The 19,566-nt window shown below is 42.6% G+C and overlaps 1 protein-coding gene across 1 annotated transcript in view; it reads left to right on the forward strand.

The window, feature by feature from the left end:
* Window positions 1–19,566, forward strand: part of OAZ2 (ornithine decarboxylase antizyme 2) — a 59,998-nt gene that overhangs the window by 35,986 nt on the left and 4,446 nt on the right. The window contains 3 exon segments of the mRNA XM_077471326.1: window positions 6,805–6,880; window positions 6,882–6,962; window positions 17,328–17,503. Coding sequence (XP_077327452.1) covers window positions 6,805–6,880; window positions 6,882–6,962; window positions 17,328–17,503 — 333 coding nt within the window.

The following is a 19,566-nucleotide window of genomic DNA, read 5'->3' on the forward strand; positions in this document are numbered from 1 at the left end:
ACAGTGATCAGTGCTAATATACACTGTACTAACGAATGACATTGGCTAGGAAGGGTTTAGTATCTGGGGCAATCAAAGGGTTACCTGTGTGCTTGTTTGCACTGTGATGCTTTTTACTAAAGGATGTGCCGTTTTTTGTAATTCCCTGAGAGCTTTACATATACGTATATATGGGTGATTGTGTGCAGCCAGCCCTCACTGTAGCAGAAAAAGGAAAGTGGTTAAAAAAAGGAAGTTCCTGCTCAGTATTTAGACTTGGAGAGGGAAGGCAGCACGGAGTCCATCATGGCTGTATTGCTCTGCAAAGTGCTGTTAGTCCAACATTTTAAACATTCTTAGAGGAACCGAGAGCACAGGGACAGTCTCCTAAATGGGCCCCTGATCTGAGATTTATGTTCTGTGGGGCAGGCCTTGAACCAGGCCAAATTCTGTATAGTCTAGAGTGCAGAAATCTGAGCTGTGCACCAAAGCAAGAATGTGTATAATCAGAAATGTAAAAAACTTAAAAGAAGCCCATCATTAGAAGAACATGGGGAGCCGCCATATCTTGGCTGCCTAGTTGGTAGTCATGCCCCTTCTGAATGTTTGTTGTAGGGCAGTGAAAAGTTTTACAGTCCAAGTTCACCTTTTGTAACATAAATAATGCACATGTTTTTGCAGGAGCCTCATGATCATTGGATCGTGGGTACAATGTAAATCTCCTGCAGATGCTGCCTACAGCTCTATGCCCGTTAGAGCAGTAGGATTTGTAAATGGACTGAGAACGCTGATCAGTAAGCTCACAGTCCATCGAAGCTACAAGTCTGCTGTGATGGCCAACAGGACTTGTGGTTTCTTCATTCACAGATCAATGTGAATGAATGACCCAATTTTTAAATGTGACAACAGCGACAGGGGGAGAAGAACCCCTGCCCTAAACACAGGTTCAAAAAGTAAACCTACCCTTTAAAGATGGTAGCTCGGCACAATGGCCGGTCAACCAACATTTCCAGCAGGATGAAGAACATCACATCCCCAATGTTAGAAGTTTCTTTATGGTTACTGAGCGTATTTGAGATAAAGAGATGAACATTTTCAATTTAGTGCTTATACCCTTCTAGCGTTATTTGGGTCAGAATATAATAATCCCTTCCATAATCTTCCTTCTGCATTAACCAGCGGAACTGTTCAGATTAACTTGTGACGTTCATAATACATGAAAACGACCGTGAATAAATTGTAAAAGCTGATAGTCTTCAATGAATGAAATTCCTCATGTGCTGCCTATGTTGCCATTTGGTTGATTTGCCAGCCGCTTGGATTCTAAGAATTCTATAGAGCTTTTCATAAAGTTGAATATTGGCTTGCCACATTAGGATTTTTAGCTTCAGAAACCGTTTTTAAAAGTGCCATGAAGGATTTTCCCTCACTTCCTGTTTTTTGACTGAGACAGGAAGTAAAGAAAACTCTCTCCAATGGGGCCAGATAAACAAAATAAAATAATCAGGGGTTATAACCCTCCTTTATCCAAAATGATAAAGTTTGCTTTTCGTTGTACTTTTAAAGGACAAATTAAACCAAAACTTTATTTTTTTTTTTGGAGAGGAGAGGGATTAGAACACCTGTCAGGTTTTTATTGCTGTCTTCCCTGACTGTTATCAGCGAAAAGAAAACCCTACTATTTTGAGTGATCACCAGAGGTAGAAGGGAAATCTTGCAGTGGCGACACTAGTTCTGTTAATTAGGGCTGCAACTAACGATTATTTTCATAATCGATTAGTTGGCGGATTTATTGTTTCGATTAATCGGTTAACCTTAAAAAAAAAAAGTGTGGTGTATAATTTAGTCAAGTTTTAATCTTAAGTTTTTTTTTTTTTTTATCTAATCCACTCTGAGAATAACAGACAGAAGAGATATACTGTATATACTATTAGAGGAGATATACTGTATATACTAATAGAGGGTGAATCTGGTAAATATCATCAGACTCGGATCAATTTTTTTTTTTTTTTTTTATTAAAAACAAAGTCTTCCTTCCAAAAAATAAATGTCATTTTAAGAACGTTCGTTCTATTTTCTAATCATTAGTGGGGGTCAAATCGACGTTCATTTTCAACCACAGTGACGGGAACATTTGGAAATAGAAAACTGCTTGGTCAAAGGAATTTTCAGACAGTGTATGTGGTTTTCATTCAGAAATTACTAATTTTATTTTAAAAACAATGTTAAAAACAAGTGAAAAATTCAAACATTCTTTCATTCAGCGAATGTACAAAGATTTTTCGTCTGAATATTCTCCTCTGAAAACTGATCCTCGTAGCCAGCATAAGGCTCGGTACACACCTATGCAGTTTGCTTTTGAGCTGTTTTTTCTGTTCGTTTTGATTTTTGCATACATGATTTTACTGCAATTTGCATTATTGCATTTTTTTTTGGGGCAATTTATTGTTAAGCAGAATAAAAAAACACAAATTGCTGCAAAAACGCATTACATGCTTCTCTGCAGCTTCTCTATTGAACCAAAAAAGCACTGTTTTGCGTGAACGTGTCCCATAGGAAATCATGTAAATGAACTGTAGTGTTTCTGCAAAAAACATATAGATGTGAACCAGGTCTAAGACGTTTAGCAACATAATGGGGTTAAAAAAATAAAATAAAAAATCAGGCCTTTTATAGTACAAAAAAAAGCAGATAATCACTACTGTAAGGGGTTCACTTTTTTTTTTTTTTTTTTTTTTTCTGTAGAACTGTGAAAGTAATATTTACAGTAGAGATTATTTGCTCTTTTTGTACTATAAAGGGCTCATTTTAGTTTTTCTTTTTAACCCCATTATGTTACTGGCCGATAGATTATGAAAATAGTAATCGATTAATTTCATAATCGATTAGTTGTTTCAGCACTACTGTTAATTACCATGGATTACACTAATTTACAGTTCATTTAATTTCCTGTTGTGGCCATGGGGCATGTAGTGGAGGAAAAACTCCCCGGTGGGACACTGACCGGGGGGGAAAAAAAACTTGACAGTTTTAACCAGTCCTGTTAAAAGCACTTCTCGGTGCCACCGCTGCGGCATGCCAATACATTTGGTCACTTGCTTTGAGCCTGCCATAGACTGTTTAAAATCCATCTATGGGCAGGCTGGTTGTACTGAAGTGGCTTTCTCCATAGCAGTACAACCAGCCTGTTGGGTTTTTTCTCGCTATCGCTGCTGGAGGCTACAGCTGCTAGCAGCAGTGATCATTGTACTCTGGTGGGAAAGCTCCCCCCCCCCCCCCCCGCTTTCAGAATACAATAGTGCAGCGGGAGGGATTCTCCAATGAATGTGATGGGGGAATTGAATGATTTTCATTAAAGAAAAGAAAATTGCATAATCTATGGTCAGCCTTAAAGCCTAGTACACATGAGATTATTATGCCAGTCTCTGTATTGAAAACAAAGCGGTTACTAAAGTATGGAAATTCTTGTATGACAGAATAAACATTCGGAAGTGATATAATGTATTATTATAGTATTATATTTGTATTGTATTTTTGGGTGAAAACTGCTGATTAAATGACAATTGTACGATCTGGTATCATACCAGAAATTTTCACGTTTGGCCCTTTGGAAAATTTTGGACAAAAGCTGTGCACAAATGATCAGATTATCATACGGTCGCTTTGAAAGCTGTATTTTTTTTTTTTTTTTTTTTTTTTATGATATTCTGATTGTGTGCACTAGGCTTCAAAGCGGTTGTAAACCTCGATGTTCCAAAAAAAAACCCCTGCAAGGCAATGCCAAAATGTGCTAGTATGAATCGCATACTAGCATATTGTGAAATGCTCACCTTGGAACTAAGCCCTCTAGTGCTGCAAAATCAGATGAGGGCTGACCTCACCTACAGGTAAGCTTTATTATCGGCTTGCTTGTAGGCAAAAATGACCAAGCAGGGTTTACAACTGCTTTAAGTGGAAATTCAAAGTTCCAGCAGAGATGCTAATTTGTCTCTCTACCAGAATGTCAGGTCAGTTATGGAAGCCCCTTCAGCTGGGATTAGCCAGAATCAGATGCACTCATATATATTCTGCAGAAAAGATGTTGGGTCCCCTCCCCCCATTTAATTTATACAAAGGATTTGGTTAGTATTAGAGAAGATGGTTCATTTTAACTACAAGTCTGTTTTATTGCTATCCAGTTATTTCAGTTATTTGGTTTCTCTTATTTGAAAAATGTAACTTGTTTCTAATTTTTCAGGTACTTTTGCAGAAGTATCCTCCTGGCTTCAGTAACGTGAATATTAGAACACGTATATATGTGTTGAACAGTACTGTTTCCAAAGTGGGTGGATGTTCAGAAATAAACGAAAACATCTGTAGCAGTTCTAGCAGGATGAATAGAAGGTGCAAGTCAGCAAAACGCTGAGTGCACTGATGTGGGAGACCTTACAGACCTTTAACTGTGTAAACACAAGTGTGCAAATTCCTACTTTTCCCTATATCGCAGACTAGAAATTAACATGAGATGACGCTGTGTGTGTGAAATATATAGAATTTTCCGTAAAAATAATATAGAAGGGTTCTTCATAAAGTTTCCACGCTTTATTTTTTAATTTTTTTATCTTTATTAAATATAAAAAAGTGGGGAAACTCTTTGAAGACCCCCTCGTCTATTAAATCAGCCTTATCATTATGACTATCCAACATAACCTGTTGAGGCATGCACTGCGGTTGCGAGGTGGGGGCTCTATTGACTGGACTTGGTTTTTCCAGTTGATCTCACAGATGCTTGATTTGGATTGAGATCTGGAGAATCTCAAGGCAAAGTCAACACCTCAAACACCTTTGTGTTTCTCAAACCATTCTTGAATTCATCAGACTAGGCCATTGCTACTTCCATTGCTCTGTGGTACAGTTCTGATGCTCACTTGCCCATTGCAGGCACTTTTGGCTGTGGTCATGGGTCGGCATGGACACCCTGACTGGTCTGCAGCTATGCAGCCCCATTATAATAATCTTCAATACGCTGTGTGTTCTGAGATATTTTCTATTGGAACCAGCATTAACTTTTCAGCAATTTGAGCTACAGTAGCTGTTCTTAGATCGGAATATGTGGGCCAGCTTTCGCTCTCTATGTGCATCGCTGAGTCCTGGCCGACCATAACCCTGTCGCTGGTTTTCCTTACTTTGAACACTTTTGGAAGGTCCTGACCACTGCAGGCCGTGAACATCGCACAATAGCTGCCGTTTGGGAGTTGCTCTGTCCCAATTGTCTAGGCATTACAATTGGTCAGTCGCTTAAATCCTTACACTTGGCAAGAAGAGAAAATATATAAAATTCATGCTGTAAGATGCCATCCAACTTGCTATGCTGTGTACGAAGGCTGTGTAATTCTCAGGACTATACTTGTATAGCGCCTTCAATTTACACAGCGCTTTACATATTGTACATTCATGTCAGTCCCTACCCACAAGGAGTTTACAATCTAAGGTCCCGAACTCACATTCATACATACACATACAGGGGCCAATTTAGACAGACCATTTACCTGCCAGCATGTCTTTTAGAGTGTGGGAGGAAACCGGAGTACCCAGAAAACAAACTGAGGCACGGGAGAACATGCAAACTCCAAGCGGGTAGTGCTGTGATTAGAATTGGAACCAACGACCCTAATATTGTTTGGTGGAACGCTAAACACTTTTCCAAATAACTCATATTTCTGACTAGAGTGGCTGACAAAACAACTCCTTTGTATGTATTCCATATGTACATTCAGGTGTTCAAGAAAAGATTATTACTTGTGTTCTATGTGGCGTTCTGCCAGCGCAGGCAGTGAAAAGATGCATGGAACTGTGGTGAGCAGTGCAAACTGCTGACTTTACATTCATTCTCGCATTTTTTTATTTTTTTAATAGGTTCTGCAGCATTTGAGAAATTCACACTTCTGTGTTTTTCTTGTGCGTTAAGTCGCACAGTGCAGTAAAAGATAACTACAGACACCCTTTTTACAATGGAGCTCTGCACCCCTCGGCATTGAGCTAACACAGAAGTACTTAGCACAGTAATCTGAATTTATGTAAAATGCTTTGCATGTGAGGCCTTACATTCACTAATCCAGCAGCTTGACCTTCCCTGTATTTGAATTGTTCTGCAATACACTCAATAGGTATGACACAGGAAGGTTTGTATACTCTCACATATACCCTGAGCTACATTGACCCTGGGGTGGCAGAATGTTTTTATTACAGCACCGCCACTTAAGTGTATATATGAATGATTATCCAGATTAGGATTTTTTATTTTTTTCCTCGTAAGTAAAGATACAGTAAACTACATAATATGTAGAAACAGACTTTACATATTATTGAACATATCAATTATTCAGGAGTCTCCAACTGTCATCTCTTCTGCAGTATGCAAAGACCCATGCGGGACCAACATATTACGGCACATATAAACATCCCGTGTATATTCAGAAAAGCCTTTTTAAAATGAGACATATCTGAGAACTAAAAATAAATAAAAACAATGTAAAAACAAAACTATTACTTAACCGTTACCCGGGTACAATAATACAAACTGAAAGTGATACATCCTGATTTCAATTTGTATCATAACATATGAAATGGTTACTTGAAGACCTATAAAAGAGAACTCTATAGAGACCCTATTCACTCATTGGTATCTCTTGTGAATAGTACATCCATCCCATCCACATGTCTACATTTTTCTTGTTTGGTCCTTAACAGTGTATAAGATTGGCATTAGGCTTTAGTACCTGCTTAAGTATTTAGAATTTTGCTTAATGTATTTTTTTTTTTTTTTTTCTGTTTTTTGTCTTGCAGTAGTATCTTGCCTTTGAGTAGCAGTCCCCAACTCCAGTGCTGCAGGCACCTCATTCCCGGGCCTCTGTGGTGCTCCTGATGCCCCTCACCCACTGTCGAAGATCCCCGGTGGGCGAGGGGACAGCAGGGATCCTGCACTCCCAGCTGTGATTTATGAGGTAAGAATAATTCTCAATATATTTGGACCTGTATAGTAGCCATACTGTGTGTTTGAAAGTGTCACGTGGTATCAATCTATGCTGATATGGAGAAGTAAGGAACACTGATATATTTTAACATTTGAAATCGTTACATTCTCATCTAATGAAGTTCACAAGTCCTGTAATTTCAGTCTCGATAAACCGAAGACACCCCAGGGTATCTGCTGTTAATCCAGGAGGAAAGTAATGACCACCCTTAAAGGCTTGTTCACACTATACATGCATGGAAACTGATGGGAAAACTGCGCAGATTTCACTTGCAGAGTCATGAGTTTTCATGTGGGTTTCAGTGAGTTTTTATGCGTGTCAGTTGTGTCCTGTTCACACCAATGTTGATGTCAGGTTTTTTTTTTTTTTTTTTTCCTGTGCAGAAAACTGCATAGTCACTGCAGATATCTGCACGTGACACCAGTGTTGTGAACAGGACACACAGAGAACAATAGGGTTTTTTGTGCCCTTGCAGAACTTGTGAAGAAAAACTGACCTCTCTGCACCATGGTGTGAACAAGGCCTAAGACCCCCTTTCACACTGGGGCTGTGCTGCCGTTGGCAGTAAAACACCGCTAGTCGCTTTACCGCTGTTAAAGTGGCACTTTTCGGCTGCTAGCAGGGTGCTTTTAAAGAGTTAATAGCGTTCCCATGTTGTGGCGCTGCTGAAGCAGGACGGGAGCGGTGTATACACTGCACCAAAGATGCTTCCCCCCCCCCCCCCCCCCATTTTGCAAGCACAATGTCCCAGTGTGAGAGATGCTTTACATAGTGCCCCAGTGTAAAAGGGGTCTAAAACTTGTGGTAGTTATCCTTTCACGGAATGCCTTGAATTCAGACCCTTTTCACACTGGAGGTGTTTTTCAGGCGCTTTAGCACTTAAAATAGCACCTGTAAAGTGCCTAGAAAAATGCATTGTCTGCAGTCCCAGTGTGAAAGCTGGGGGCTGGGAGGACGTAAAAGTCCTACAGCGCCCCTGCGTATTGAAATTAATCGGTGGCAGCAGCAGCGCTTTTCTGGCGGTTTTAACTCTTTCCTCAGCTGCTAGCGGAGGTTAAAAGCGCCTCTGAGACGACAGTATAGCACTGCTTTAGTGCTAATGCGGCCACGCTTCAGTGTGAAAGAGCTCTCACTGTTTTGAGAGACAGTTCATAATGCATTTAGGGTGGAATTAAACCCTTCAATTTTAAGTTTTAAAAAAGTTACATTCCTGGCATTTACTTTGTTCTCACAAATTGTCAAGCTATCAAAGTTGCAGGTCAAACCAAGGCTAAGATGGCAGCTTCCTTGGCTAAAAAGCATAAAGTTCCTCCGGTGCCATATTTGCCACCTTTTCAGGTACCCTTCCCCACTTCCAGGAGATGGCATCGTCCCTTGGAAGTTCGGCCCCCTTCCTCCGCTGCCGAGCCAGTTTGAAAGCGCAGCACGCTTCACGCATGCGCAGTAGGGAACCAGCCGAAAGGCTTCACTGCCACTTTCCCTTAGTGGAGAGCAGCCGATCCTAAATTCGGCTGGGGTGCTGGACTCCTGGACAGGTAAGTGTCCATATATCAAAGCGGCGGTCCGCTGAATTTTTATTTTTTAGAAGTCAACAGCTACAAATACTGAAGCTGCTGACTTTTAAAATAAGAACACTTGTCTGTCTAGGGCGCCCACGATGTCAGCACCTGAGGCTGAACCATTCCTCGGATGCCGCCACCATCTTCGGTAAGGGAATTGGGAAGTGAAGCCTTGCACTTTCACTTCCTGGTTCCCTACTGCGCATGCGTGAGTGGTCCCAGCAGGCGGGGGGGAAGTGGTGTAGATCACCACAGTGATCTATGGCCGGAAGTGGGTGCAAATACCTGTATTAGACAGGTATCTGCACCTCCCTGAAAGGTGGTAAATGTGACACCGGGGGGGGGGGGTTCCTGAAAAGCGTGAGTTCCACTTTTGTGCAGACCTCTAAGTCAGCAGCTACAGGGACCAGAGAAGAGGAGGATCTGGGCTGCTCTGCAAAACCACTGCGCAGGTAAGTATAACCTGTTTATTATTTTAATAGAAAAAATACTTTAGTATCACTTTAACTGTATCTGAGCACCTCCAACTGTAAAGGCTGTTCAATTTATTTTTAATAGTCCAGAGAAAACGCTCACCCCTCCCATCAATGTCTCCATACTTTATTTTTTATGACGTTGGTGTGAACATATATGGTAAATCTCTCCTAAACCATGGATGTTTAGGAGATGTTTTCAGTACCTACAGCCAGGCAAGTCTTATAGGCTTGCATGTAGGTAAAGGTGCTGCGTAAGGGTTTACAACAACTTTAAACGCGGTTTTCACAGTTGGCCGGAGTTCTGCTTTTTACAGGTTTTGTTGGCTACATTTTCTTCAAACCAAAAAGTCTCTTGGTTAGCAGCTCTGCTGCACGAGGATCTAATGATGCAGTAACTTGCTTTGTTTGCATCAGTGCCTAGTTATACCTTGGGTATTGGGCCTTTGCCAGGTTGCTGATTATGGTTATAGGATAAGGACAACTGGTGTGAAATTACAGTGTAAACAAGAAGACAATTTAATTATTTCTGATGGAAGCATTTTTTTGATCTGCTATTACAGAAGACACTGCCTTAGGACTATCACATTCAGAGTAATTGGATAGCCTACATTAAGCATTTCAGCCTAGCTCTGACGTGCCAGTATTGATGTGAGTAGACTGTGAGTGGCATGGTAATACATTATTTGTATAGGGCTTCAGTTTGGAAATTTAAATAAGTTGGTCTGCCAGGTGGAAAGGTGTTTGCATCTTGTTGGTTAGTAGTGTCAAACGCAGGGAAGCATCATGTTTGTAGAGCAGTTTATTATACCCACTTAAAATATTTAGTTTCTGTACACTGAAATTACCTTGTGGTTTCCAGTCAGTTATCCCAGATTGGTATATTTCTCAGACCATTTCATGTTTTACTTATAAAGACATCTGTCTTAATGATGGTACTGAAAAAGTCTCCGCAATGTAACATTTCAGGCTTGGAGTACCCTTCATCAAGGGCACTTAAGGAATGGCACGCAAAGTCAAAAATGTACTCTGCCGCTGTGATGCTTGAATAAACAGGGTATTCCCATTTGGTTGGCAAATGTCCACCAGGGACTGTTGAGCAACTTCACTTAATCACAAAGGTAACGCACATCACCACCAGCGGTTCTTGTGTCTGGCAACACAAATTGTTTTTCATCACAAAGGTTTTGTCTTTATTAATAATCTGAAAAATACAGGTCAGTTTTCGGTTGTTCATATGTACTAGCAAGAATTAAAAACCTATGTGGTTATAACATTTTTTTTATCCTACTCCCATTTGTGTGTAGATCAGTGTTGCCAACCCCCCCCGAATTGACCTTTACTAACTAGACATTTACTAATTTTTTTACTTGCACAAAAATTGACATTTACTGGCGGATCGACATTCTTTACTGGCACTGCAAAAAAGCACCTAAAATGACTGTTGGTTTTTAGTGCTAAACAGTGCAAATATCAGTATTTAAACTATAAACACATAGCTAGTGCTATTAGCAATGTGTTTAAGTTAAACAAAAGTCAGACATATTTCTCAATTTACATGAAGGTCATGTACATAACCCAGCCAGCACAGAGTTCTCCCTTACATCCGAGTCTGCAGGATGGTGACCAGAGACCACCTTCCGCAGAGTGAATACACGAAGGTAAGGGGGATTACTAATATAGGGGGAACCTTTTTATATCCATGCCACCTTACATTAATGTATTCACTCCACCCTTACATCATTGACCCCCCACCTCAGACTGGCCTGGCGGCGCTGTCACTGACCTCCTCTCAGGTGCTCCGTGCAGGGCTCAGACGGCTCCAGCTTGACGGCTATTCTAAAGTATCCTCTCCACAGTCCACACATGTCTCTCTTCCTGTAAGCCCCATCCTGGTGGCACTCCCACTCTTGACTCCTTTTTAGGATCCCTTCAGAGACTGCAGACATGATGAAATACGAGATGGTCAGAGGCTGCGGACATAGTGCCAGGAGGTGGACAGAGGCTGTGGACATGATAGTGTCCTCCTCACAGTAGCCTCCTCCTCTGCCCACCATCGTATTACTTCTTCACATAATCAGTGTGCTGTGTCGTCCTCCTGTGCTCCTTTCACCTATCCACAGGTCAGAGCAGCACTGTGCTGCCCTGACCTGTGGAAAGGTGAAAAGGGCACAGGAGGAGGACACAGCACACTGATGTGGACTGGAGAAGTAATATGTTAGTGGACAGAGCACATCAGTCTCTGTCCCCTGCATATGCCATACAGGGAACAGAGACTGATGTGCTCTGTCCACCATCATATTACTTCTCCCAGCTCCCAGTAATGTTCTCCTTTTTTACTATGGCTATCCTCCGGTACTTCCACCTGACCAGGGCTGGTGCAAGGATTTTTGGCACCCTAGACGAAACCTAATTTTGCCGCCCCGTTGGCTCTGCCCCTTCACTGAGACTTTTGCGGCGCCTCTACACCCATTTCTTCAGCTGTGGTCCACAGGCCTGTACCTGTGCCTCTGGACCCAGCCCGAAAACAAATAGTGGATGGCACCGGCTTGCTTAATCAAGCCAGCTGTGGTCCACAAGCTAGGGCAGTATACAGACAGGCTAACTGTATAATTGCCTGTCTGTACGGGTATACAGATACACTTACCATGCTTTACAGGCACCTACTAAAAATAATAATGCACATTTTTGTACCTTTTTTTGTATGCAAAAAGATCTTCATTTCTTAATTTTTTTTTACAAAGGTGGACTTGAACCTCCACACCTCAAATCGCCCCAATTTCTTTATTTTCAAGTTTCAGATCACCACAATTCTTCCTTCTTCACACGTCAGATCACTCCATCACTTTATCACCCTGAATACTTGTTCCCCTCTGCACCCCTCCTCTGCATCTCTGTTCCCCTCAAACCCCCCACACACATCAGTTCCTCTCACACACAATCTACCCCTCTGTACCCCCCTGAACGTCTGTCCCACATCTGTCCCGTGTCCACACACGTCTGTTCCCCCTCTGTACCTCCCTGCGCGTCTGTTCCTCTCCCCCCCCCCCCCCTATGTACCCTCTCGCACGTCTGTCTGTCCTGTCCCCCCACACACACATCTGTTCCCCCCTCTGTACCCCCCCACATACACAAACACACATCTGTTCCCCCTACGTACCCCCGTTTCATGTGATTGCAGGCTGCAGCACTAACCATGCTGCCTGAGTCAGCGGCGGTGATGGCTTTACTCCAGGAGAGTGGCGCTGCTGCCTGGCTGTTCTTCCATAACAGATGCCCGAGCGGCCAGGAGGAGGGGGAGCGGATATCGGCAAGCCCAGAGTTACATGCCATCTCATCCGCCCCAGCCAGTTCCACCGATCATGCTGCACTTCCGGACCGGCCGGCTGTCACCCCTCATCTTCTCACTGCTGCTAGGGCGGCACTGCAGGCTGGGGACATAGCGGTCCGGGATGTCTTCACAGGCGCCATCGCCCTCTAGCCTGGCGGCTGGCGCCATGAGGCAGCATGTATTTAAAAAATGACAATCCTGGAGATATTTTAATAATCCGAATCACAGCGAGTGTCTGGGGATCCGTATTTTGCCGCCCCCCCCCCTACCCTGGCGCCCTAGGCAGCCGCCTGACCCGCCTATTGCTAGCGCCGCGGACCCAATCTGTCTGTCAGTGAAAGAGAGGCCTTGGGGAAATTCACCCTCCCAGTTTGTCCCGTTATCATTAAAAGAAAATCTACATTTTTGGCATGTCCCAAGAAAAGTAATAGAAAAGAAATCTTCTAATGGGGTCACTAGTTCTGGTGACCTGGGGGGGGGGGGGGCGCAAGGGACTCCCTTAATGTGCAGGAATTTCCTCACTTTCTGTCTTAGTTGTGGGGTAGGAAGTGAATGTAAAGCTCCCCCATCCCATTTTTCTTTTTTGTCTATAGTTCTATTATAACTAACTAGTCAAATTGTACATAAAAACATATATAGGACACCTATGCAGGAAGGAAATTAAATTGTACTTTGTGCTCCCAACCAAATGTCCCATATCCAACTTAAAATGGACATTATTAACTTCCACCCTTTTGCCTGAGTGTACAGTGTTCTTTGCATAGCTATACTGTTATGTAGATGCTGAGAATACATACATGCCATGAGCAGCACAGATCCCAATGCACAATGGGAGGCCTGGTCTTGTATTCTCCCTGCAGTGGAGACCATATAAGACGGGCCTCTAGAGGTGTGTGTGTGTGTGTGTGTGTACACAAGCATTGTAGGAGTAAGCAAGTATCACCTGCTAAGGAGGTCCTAGGGAGAACACTGCCGCGTGCGTTTTTTCTTTTTATGATGATATACTTTTATACTATTGTTTAAAAGGTGTGAAGTCTTTATTGGTATGGTCAGTATAACGTTTTTATGCAACTGACCAGGTACTGGATTTCTGCCACTTTTATTAAAGCCGTATTAAACCCAAGAGTATATTGCAGCTTACTAATCTGTGATGGCTTTTTATATTTTTATTTTATTTTTTTAGGCTTTGTTCTGTTTTTCATTTGGTGATCCAACCAGCAAGTCCTGCAAATGCTTCAGCAGAATGTATCGTTTTACACCTGGGGTTGGCACCACATCGATCTTGATCTACCTGTCGATTGTGGGAAGCCGATGGGTAGATCACAAACAGGGCTGTTTCAATGCTTCCACCCAGCCTCCGCTGCTCTCCTTCTTCTTTTTTTTTTTAATAGCAGAGCGCAGTGAGGCAAAACACTGCTGGATGGAGGGTGTGAGCACAGGAGCCGCTTTAGCTAAAGTGATTGGCGGTATAATTGTTTTTATTTAAAAAAAAAAAAATATCGAGCCTTTACAATGTGCAGTTCATTTTGCACAGAGTGGCCTCAAACCTAGTCTTCTGGGATCCCCTGGTGGCTCCTCCCAGCTTCAGATGACCCCCTAGGAGAAGCACTCTCCTGGGGGGGGGGGGGGATTACCTTGCGGGCGCGCTCCCACGACCAGCATTTGCGCCCATAGAAATGAATGCCAGACTCGGCCCTGCCCCCTGTCGCCAGTGTCATTGTATTTGCTTGACAGTAGCCAATGGCTGTGCTACTATCAAGCTATCCAATCAAGAGCCAGGACCCCGTGGAGAGAGGTGTCACTGCCAACAGAGATAAGGGGCTCAGGTAAGTAAAGTGGGTGGGCTGGGGGGCAGGGAACTGATGGGTGTTTTTTCGCCTTAATGCATAGGATGGATTAAGGTGAAAAAAACATGAGGTATTACAACACCTTTAACTTTGCAAAGTTGCTGGGCAGCCCTAGCAACCAATCATTAGCTTGTTAACATGAAAAGTTAAATCTGGCAGCTCCTTCCCTCCATCCAGCATTGTGCTGCCTCACTCTGCTCTGCTGTAAGCCAGTGTAAAGGAGAGATCTACCTACACATGGCTGTGTTGTGATGGGGGGGCGGGGGCAAATGTCACTACGTGTGCGCGTGTGTAGGGGGGGGGGGGGTGGCAGAAGATACTACTGTATGTGGGGGGGAGTGATTCGATGTGTTTTTATTTGGGGGGGGGGGGGGGCGGCATGTGCGCGTGTGTTAAGGGGGGGGGGGTGGGTGGCGGCAGAAGATAACTACTGTATGTGGGGGTCGGGGGGGGTGATTCGATGTGTTTTTATATATATATATATATAATTTTTTTTTTGGGGTGGCGTGTGTGTTGTGCTGTGCCTCCTGTGCTTCTTCATCCCACGCTGTTTCTCACTAATACAGGAGGTGTGTTACTAGCCAGATCACCAGGCTGAAACAGGAAAAAAGCCAAAGAAAACTAATGCAGCCACCGCATCTAATGATTAATGAGCTGCAATATAATACATTTATGGATTTAATATTGCTTTAAGTTCTCTTCTAAGGGTAACTTGCTGAATGTAAAATTTGCCTAGGCATCAGCATATCTCAACAATGCAATTTGACACATTGGCATCTCATGAGCGAGCTAAATGGGGACCACATTTTCCAGTAAGGGATGTGTGAGGGGCCCTCGCGGGGACTGAGGTTATAGATGCTGCACTGGTGAGCATGAACAGTGTATTCCATTCAGGTAATTATTTGATTAAAAAGACAAATTGCTGTGCAGCAGAGCTATAAATGATTTGGTTGGATCCGTTGTGTTCCAAGTTCAATTCTCACACTTTTCTTTTTGCTGGGAGGGTCTATTTATAGCTATTTACAGTTTCTCTGCAGGGGTGTTAACATGTACACCGTTATATGTGTCTATAATTGTCACATTGTACAGAGTAACCAAAACATTTCTGTTCTATATAATGGGGAAGGGATGGAACATTTTGAACTATTTGCCTAGACGGGTCATACAGAGATTTCCAGGAATGGTTTATAATGCTTGTGATTGAGCTTTTATCTTGTATAAGGTCTCATTAAGGTGAAGTAACCTGTCCATATTATGTGATTTCCTCATGTAGGTTATGGCCTCGTTCACATGGGTGCACTTAAAGAGGGATTTCACTGTAAAAAAAATTATTAAAAGCCAGCAGCTACAAATACTACAGCTGCTGACTTTTAATAAATGGACACTCGTCTGTCCCGGGTTCCAGCGATGCCGAGGCCGATCAATCGCTCGGCTTTCAGCTGCTGCCGCCACCATTCCAAGTGAGGGAATCGGGAAGTGAAGCATTGCGGCTTCACTTCCCGATTCCCTACTGCGCATTAGGGTGGAACCCCGCTTTAAAGTGGTTGTAAACCTCAGACATGAAATATGAATAAAGCATATCCCCTCTATAGTATTTATTTGTCTCCATTAAAGTTATACTAAAGTCTTGTATGTGTTACAAAAAAAAGTAATTCTTGCGCGCTCTGTAGTGGTTTTGCACAGAGCAGCCTGGATCTCCCTCTTCTTGGGCCCCTCTTTGGAGCTCCTGGCCCCTCCCTCCAGCTAGCAGCTTGCTATGGGGACGCTGCAGCCAAGCCACAGCTCCATGTGTCTCCATTCAGAGAGAGCTGTGGTTCGCCCTGCCCTGCTCTCTCCTGATTGGCGCCGCTGCGGTGTCTCAGCCAATCAGGAGGGAGAGTCCCTGATGGCTGAGGCAGTCGTACACACCGCTGGATAGAAATGGTGCTCAGATAAGTATTTATGGGAGCTGCTGCACACAGGTTTTTTACCCACACATGTAAAAAAAAAAAAAAAACCTGTAAGGCAAAGGTATAATGAGCTAGTATGCACCACATACTAGCTCATTATAAAATACTTGCCTTAGAACAATATCCCCTGTATCTCTGCCCGGTCCACGCCGAAGGAGCTGATGTTTTGCCCTCTGCATCTCTTCCATGTTTGGCTCCGCCGATGTGAGTGGCCAGCGTTGCGATGATGTCACTCCCACGCATGGGTGCGGGGGTCTTCTTCCCGGAAAGGTCCAGCAGCATCTGCCGGACTTTCAGCTGGGCATTCACAGCGCATGTACCGCTAAAGTCAGCGGCTGTATGCAAAGTGAAGCTCCTAAACCATACAGGTGTAGGAGATATTAATTGTACCTACGGATAAACTTATTATAGGCTTACCTGTAGGTAAAAATGAGGGTATACAACCAATTTAATGCATAGAACGCATTAAGATAAAAAAAAATAATCTGCCTTTACAACCACTTTAAGTGTCCCGGGTGGCCGTTCCTTCAGAGTGCTTGTCGGTGATGTCACTGGCTGCATGTACAGTAAATATCTCCTAACGGCGCACGTTTTAGGTGACATTTAGGTTATAGGCTTGCCTATAGGTAAATGTCAGATGCTAGTTTACTCCCAATTTAAGAATTATTTATTCAGGTATCTGAACATACCTTGCAACTTCTAAAGCTCTTGCTGTTACCTTGTTTATCCAAACTCTTGATAGCTGAATAAATGTGTAGATGGCTGTTCATTTTTTTTTTTTCTCCATAATGTGGCTAAGCTGAAGGTTGTTGTCAATAGTTTTATTAATGTCACCAGGTATCGCTCATGCCTGAAGGTTGATATGTCAAGTGCGATGGAGCTTGGTGTCTGGGTTTTTCAGGTCTACATCTTCATATGTGCTGTTCAGTTAATTACAGCGTACTTGCATCATCTTGTTGGAGTTTGCTAAATACCTATTGTAAATATGTAACATGAGCGCCTTCTACAGGGTGGCTGAGTTATTAATTGTTGACTGTGATTTTAGTAATAACTTGTTATTGATCAATAAGAAGTCGCTTGTTTTCATTAATTACAATTTAACTTTTCATGATGGTCATCTGATTTATATTGTATTGCATCAGTTTTTATCCTTTTTTTCATAAATTCTGGTTGCAGGATGAGAGGCTTACAGTTTCTCAGGATCTCCCGGGGAATGATGGGAAGCCCCACCTTATCCACTTTCATTATAAGGTCACCGACGTGAAAGAATCTTCATGGAAGACTATGCTGTCAAACCAGAGCCTCTTTGTGGAAATTCCTGAGGGCATTCTAGCTGATGGAAGCAAAGAGGGGTAAGCAATGAGTTTACGCTTCCACAACTCTTAACGCCTTTTTTTATTATCTGCACTATGAAGATGCAAAAGAAGCACTTTAAATTGGAGTACCAGTATAAGCCTTAAATTAAAGCATAGTTCCATTTTTGCAGCCAAGTTGGGATAACCCCTTCTTTTATGTGTTAAATGTTCTCATTCACACAGCATGACAACATAATTCTGCTTATCTTTTTACTTGCTCTTTTCAGGAAAACTCCAAAATCTGTAATTTCCTCCTATGTAGAGTGTGCTGGGAAGTACACATAACATACAACATCCGCTGAGCGCTCCCAAACCTCTTTAATTCCCCTGGGGTTTTTATTTTTATTCTATTTTGCGCAAGCGGTGCACGATAATTGCAGTCATGTGCACTCTGCTCCATGTCTTGTCAGCCTAAAAACAAAAAACTGGATACAACCTATTTTTGCACGAGTATTCCAAGCTTTGCACGTTTTTGTGTTCTAAGGGTAACGTTTAATGAGGGGAAGCCCGGTGTGTCCCTCTTTGTCAGTGGGGACAGACTGAGCTTCCTCCCATTTCAAATTGTTCAGAGTAACTTGTGGTCTGCCTGAGACCTGCTCCAAATGCCTAGAAAGATGAAAATTCTAGATTTTGTAAAATAGTTTTTTTGTAATGCTGTGTGAATAGGAGCACAAACTGGTTTTCTCAAATTTGACTGCAAAAGTGGGCTTTGCACTTAAATCTCTTTTAATTCTAGAATGTTCCATAAAACAGCAGCACATGACTGTATATGCGCGGCACTGTAAGATATTGTTTGTCAGAATACCTTTGTTCTCATTTACATATCCTAATGAGAGAAAGTGACTGGACTGTTCCACCTAACCTTATTTTAAAAATTGTCGCATAACTTTTTAATAGAGAATTGCTGTGTTTCTAATATTAGTTAACACTTAACAGTTAGAAACTAATCAAAAATCTGTTAATTACATATGCAGGTATTTAGGTTTGTTATGGTCACTGACAGGTAAAGTGAATAACATTATCGCTGTACAATGGCATCTGAAAGTGGGTAGCATAGATTAGGCAGCAAGTGACCATGTTGTCCCTGAAGTTGATGTGTTTAAAAGCAAAAGAAAAAAAAAAATGGACAAGCATCAGGATTTTAGTGACTTTGACAAGAGCTGGAATTTTAATGGCTAGATGACTGTCAGAGCAACTCCTACAGCTCTTGGGGGATGTTCCTTGTCTGCAGTGGTCAGGATCGATCAAAAGTGGTCCAAGGAAGGAAGACCGGCAACAAGTCATGGCTCATTGATGCGTGTGGAGAGAAAAGGCTGAGAGTGTGGACAATGGAGTCCTACAATGGGCATGTGAGCATCAGAACTGGACCAAGAAGCAATGGAAGAAGGTGGTTTGGTCTAGACTCGTGTTCTTCAAACCTTCTTTGAATTCATCTCAAGTTTGAAGTGTTGTCATGGCTTCCAAATTTTCCATATCTCAGTCCAATCAATCATCTGTGGGATGTGCTGAAAAAAAGTCCAAATCGTTGAGGCCCCACCTTGCAATTTACAGGACCTAAAGTGGCTGTAAACCTGTACATATACCCAGTGACGTGACCAGCATTAGGTGATAGAGAGTTGAAACCAATCCTCCTACATAAGTTGTAGATGTGTATCTGCAGCACTTTCTTCTGTATATAGTTCTCAATACACAGAGGAAAAGATTTCTTCTTTGATCTAAGAGCAGAGGGTGGAGATCCAATGTATTTATGGAGCTGACTGCTCTGAGCTCTGGAGGGAAGTGGTAACCCCCCCCCCCCACAGTTTAAGAACAAACAGGGCTGAGTCACAGGCTGAGTGCTGCAGCTCCCTCCTGTCACCTTTTTAACTCTTGTGTTGGGAAAAGCTGCCAGAAGTGACTCGTGCTAACAAGAGGAACCAGGCAGCAGAGAAATGCTAATCGGTGCTTTTGGAAAGAGACGAGTACACACTATAGAATGATGTGCTTTTTCAATATTTCATGTCTAATAGCTTGGGGCCAGCACAGCATACCTTCAGAGATCTAATGGAGTCCATGCCTCA

Source organism: Lithobates pipiens, unplaced genomic scaffold (assembly GCF_037356315.1).
Source record: "Lithobates pipiens isolate NorthernLeopardFrog02 unplaced genomic scaffold, aLitPip1_a1.2 Scaffold_8, whole genome shotgun sequence".
In the NCBI taxonomy this organism is placed as follows: Eukaryota; Metazoa; Chordata; class Amphibia; order Anura; family Ranidae; genus Lithobates; species Lithobates pipiens.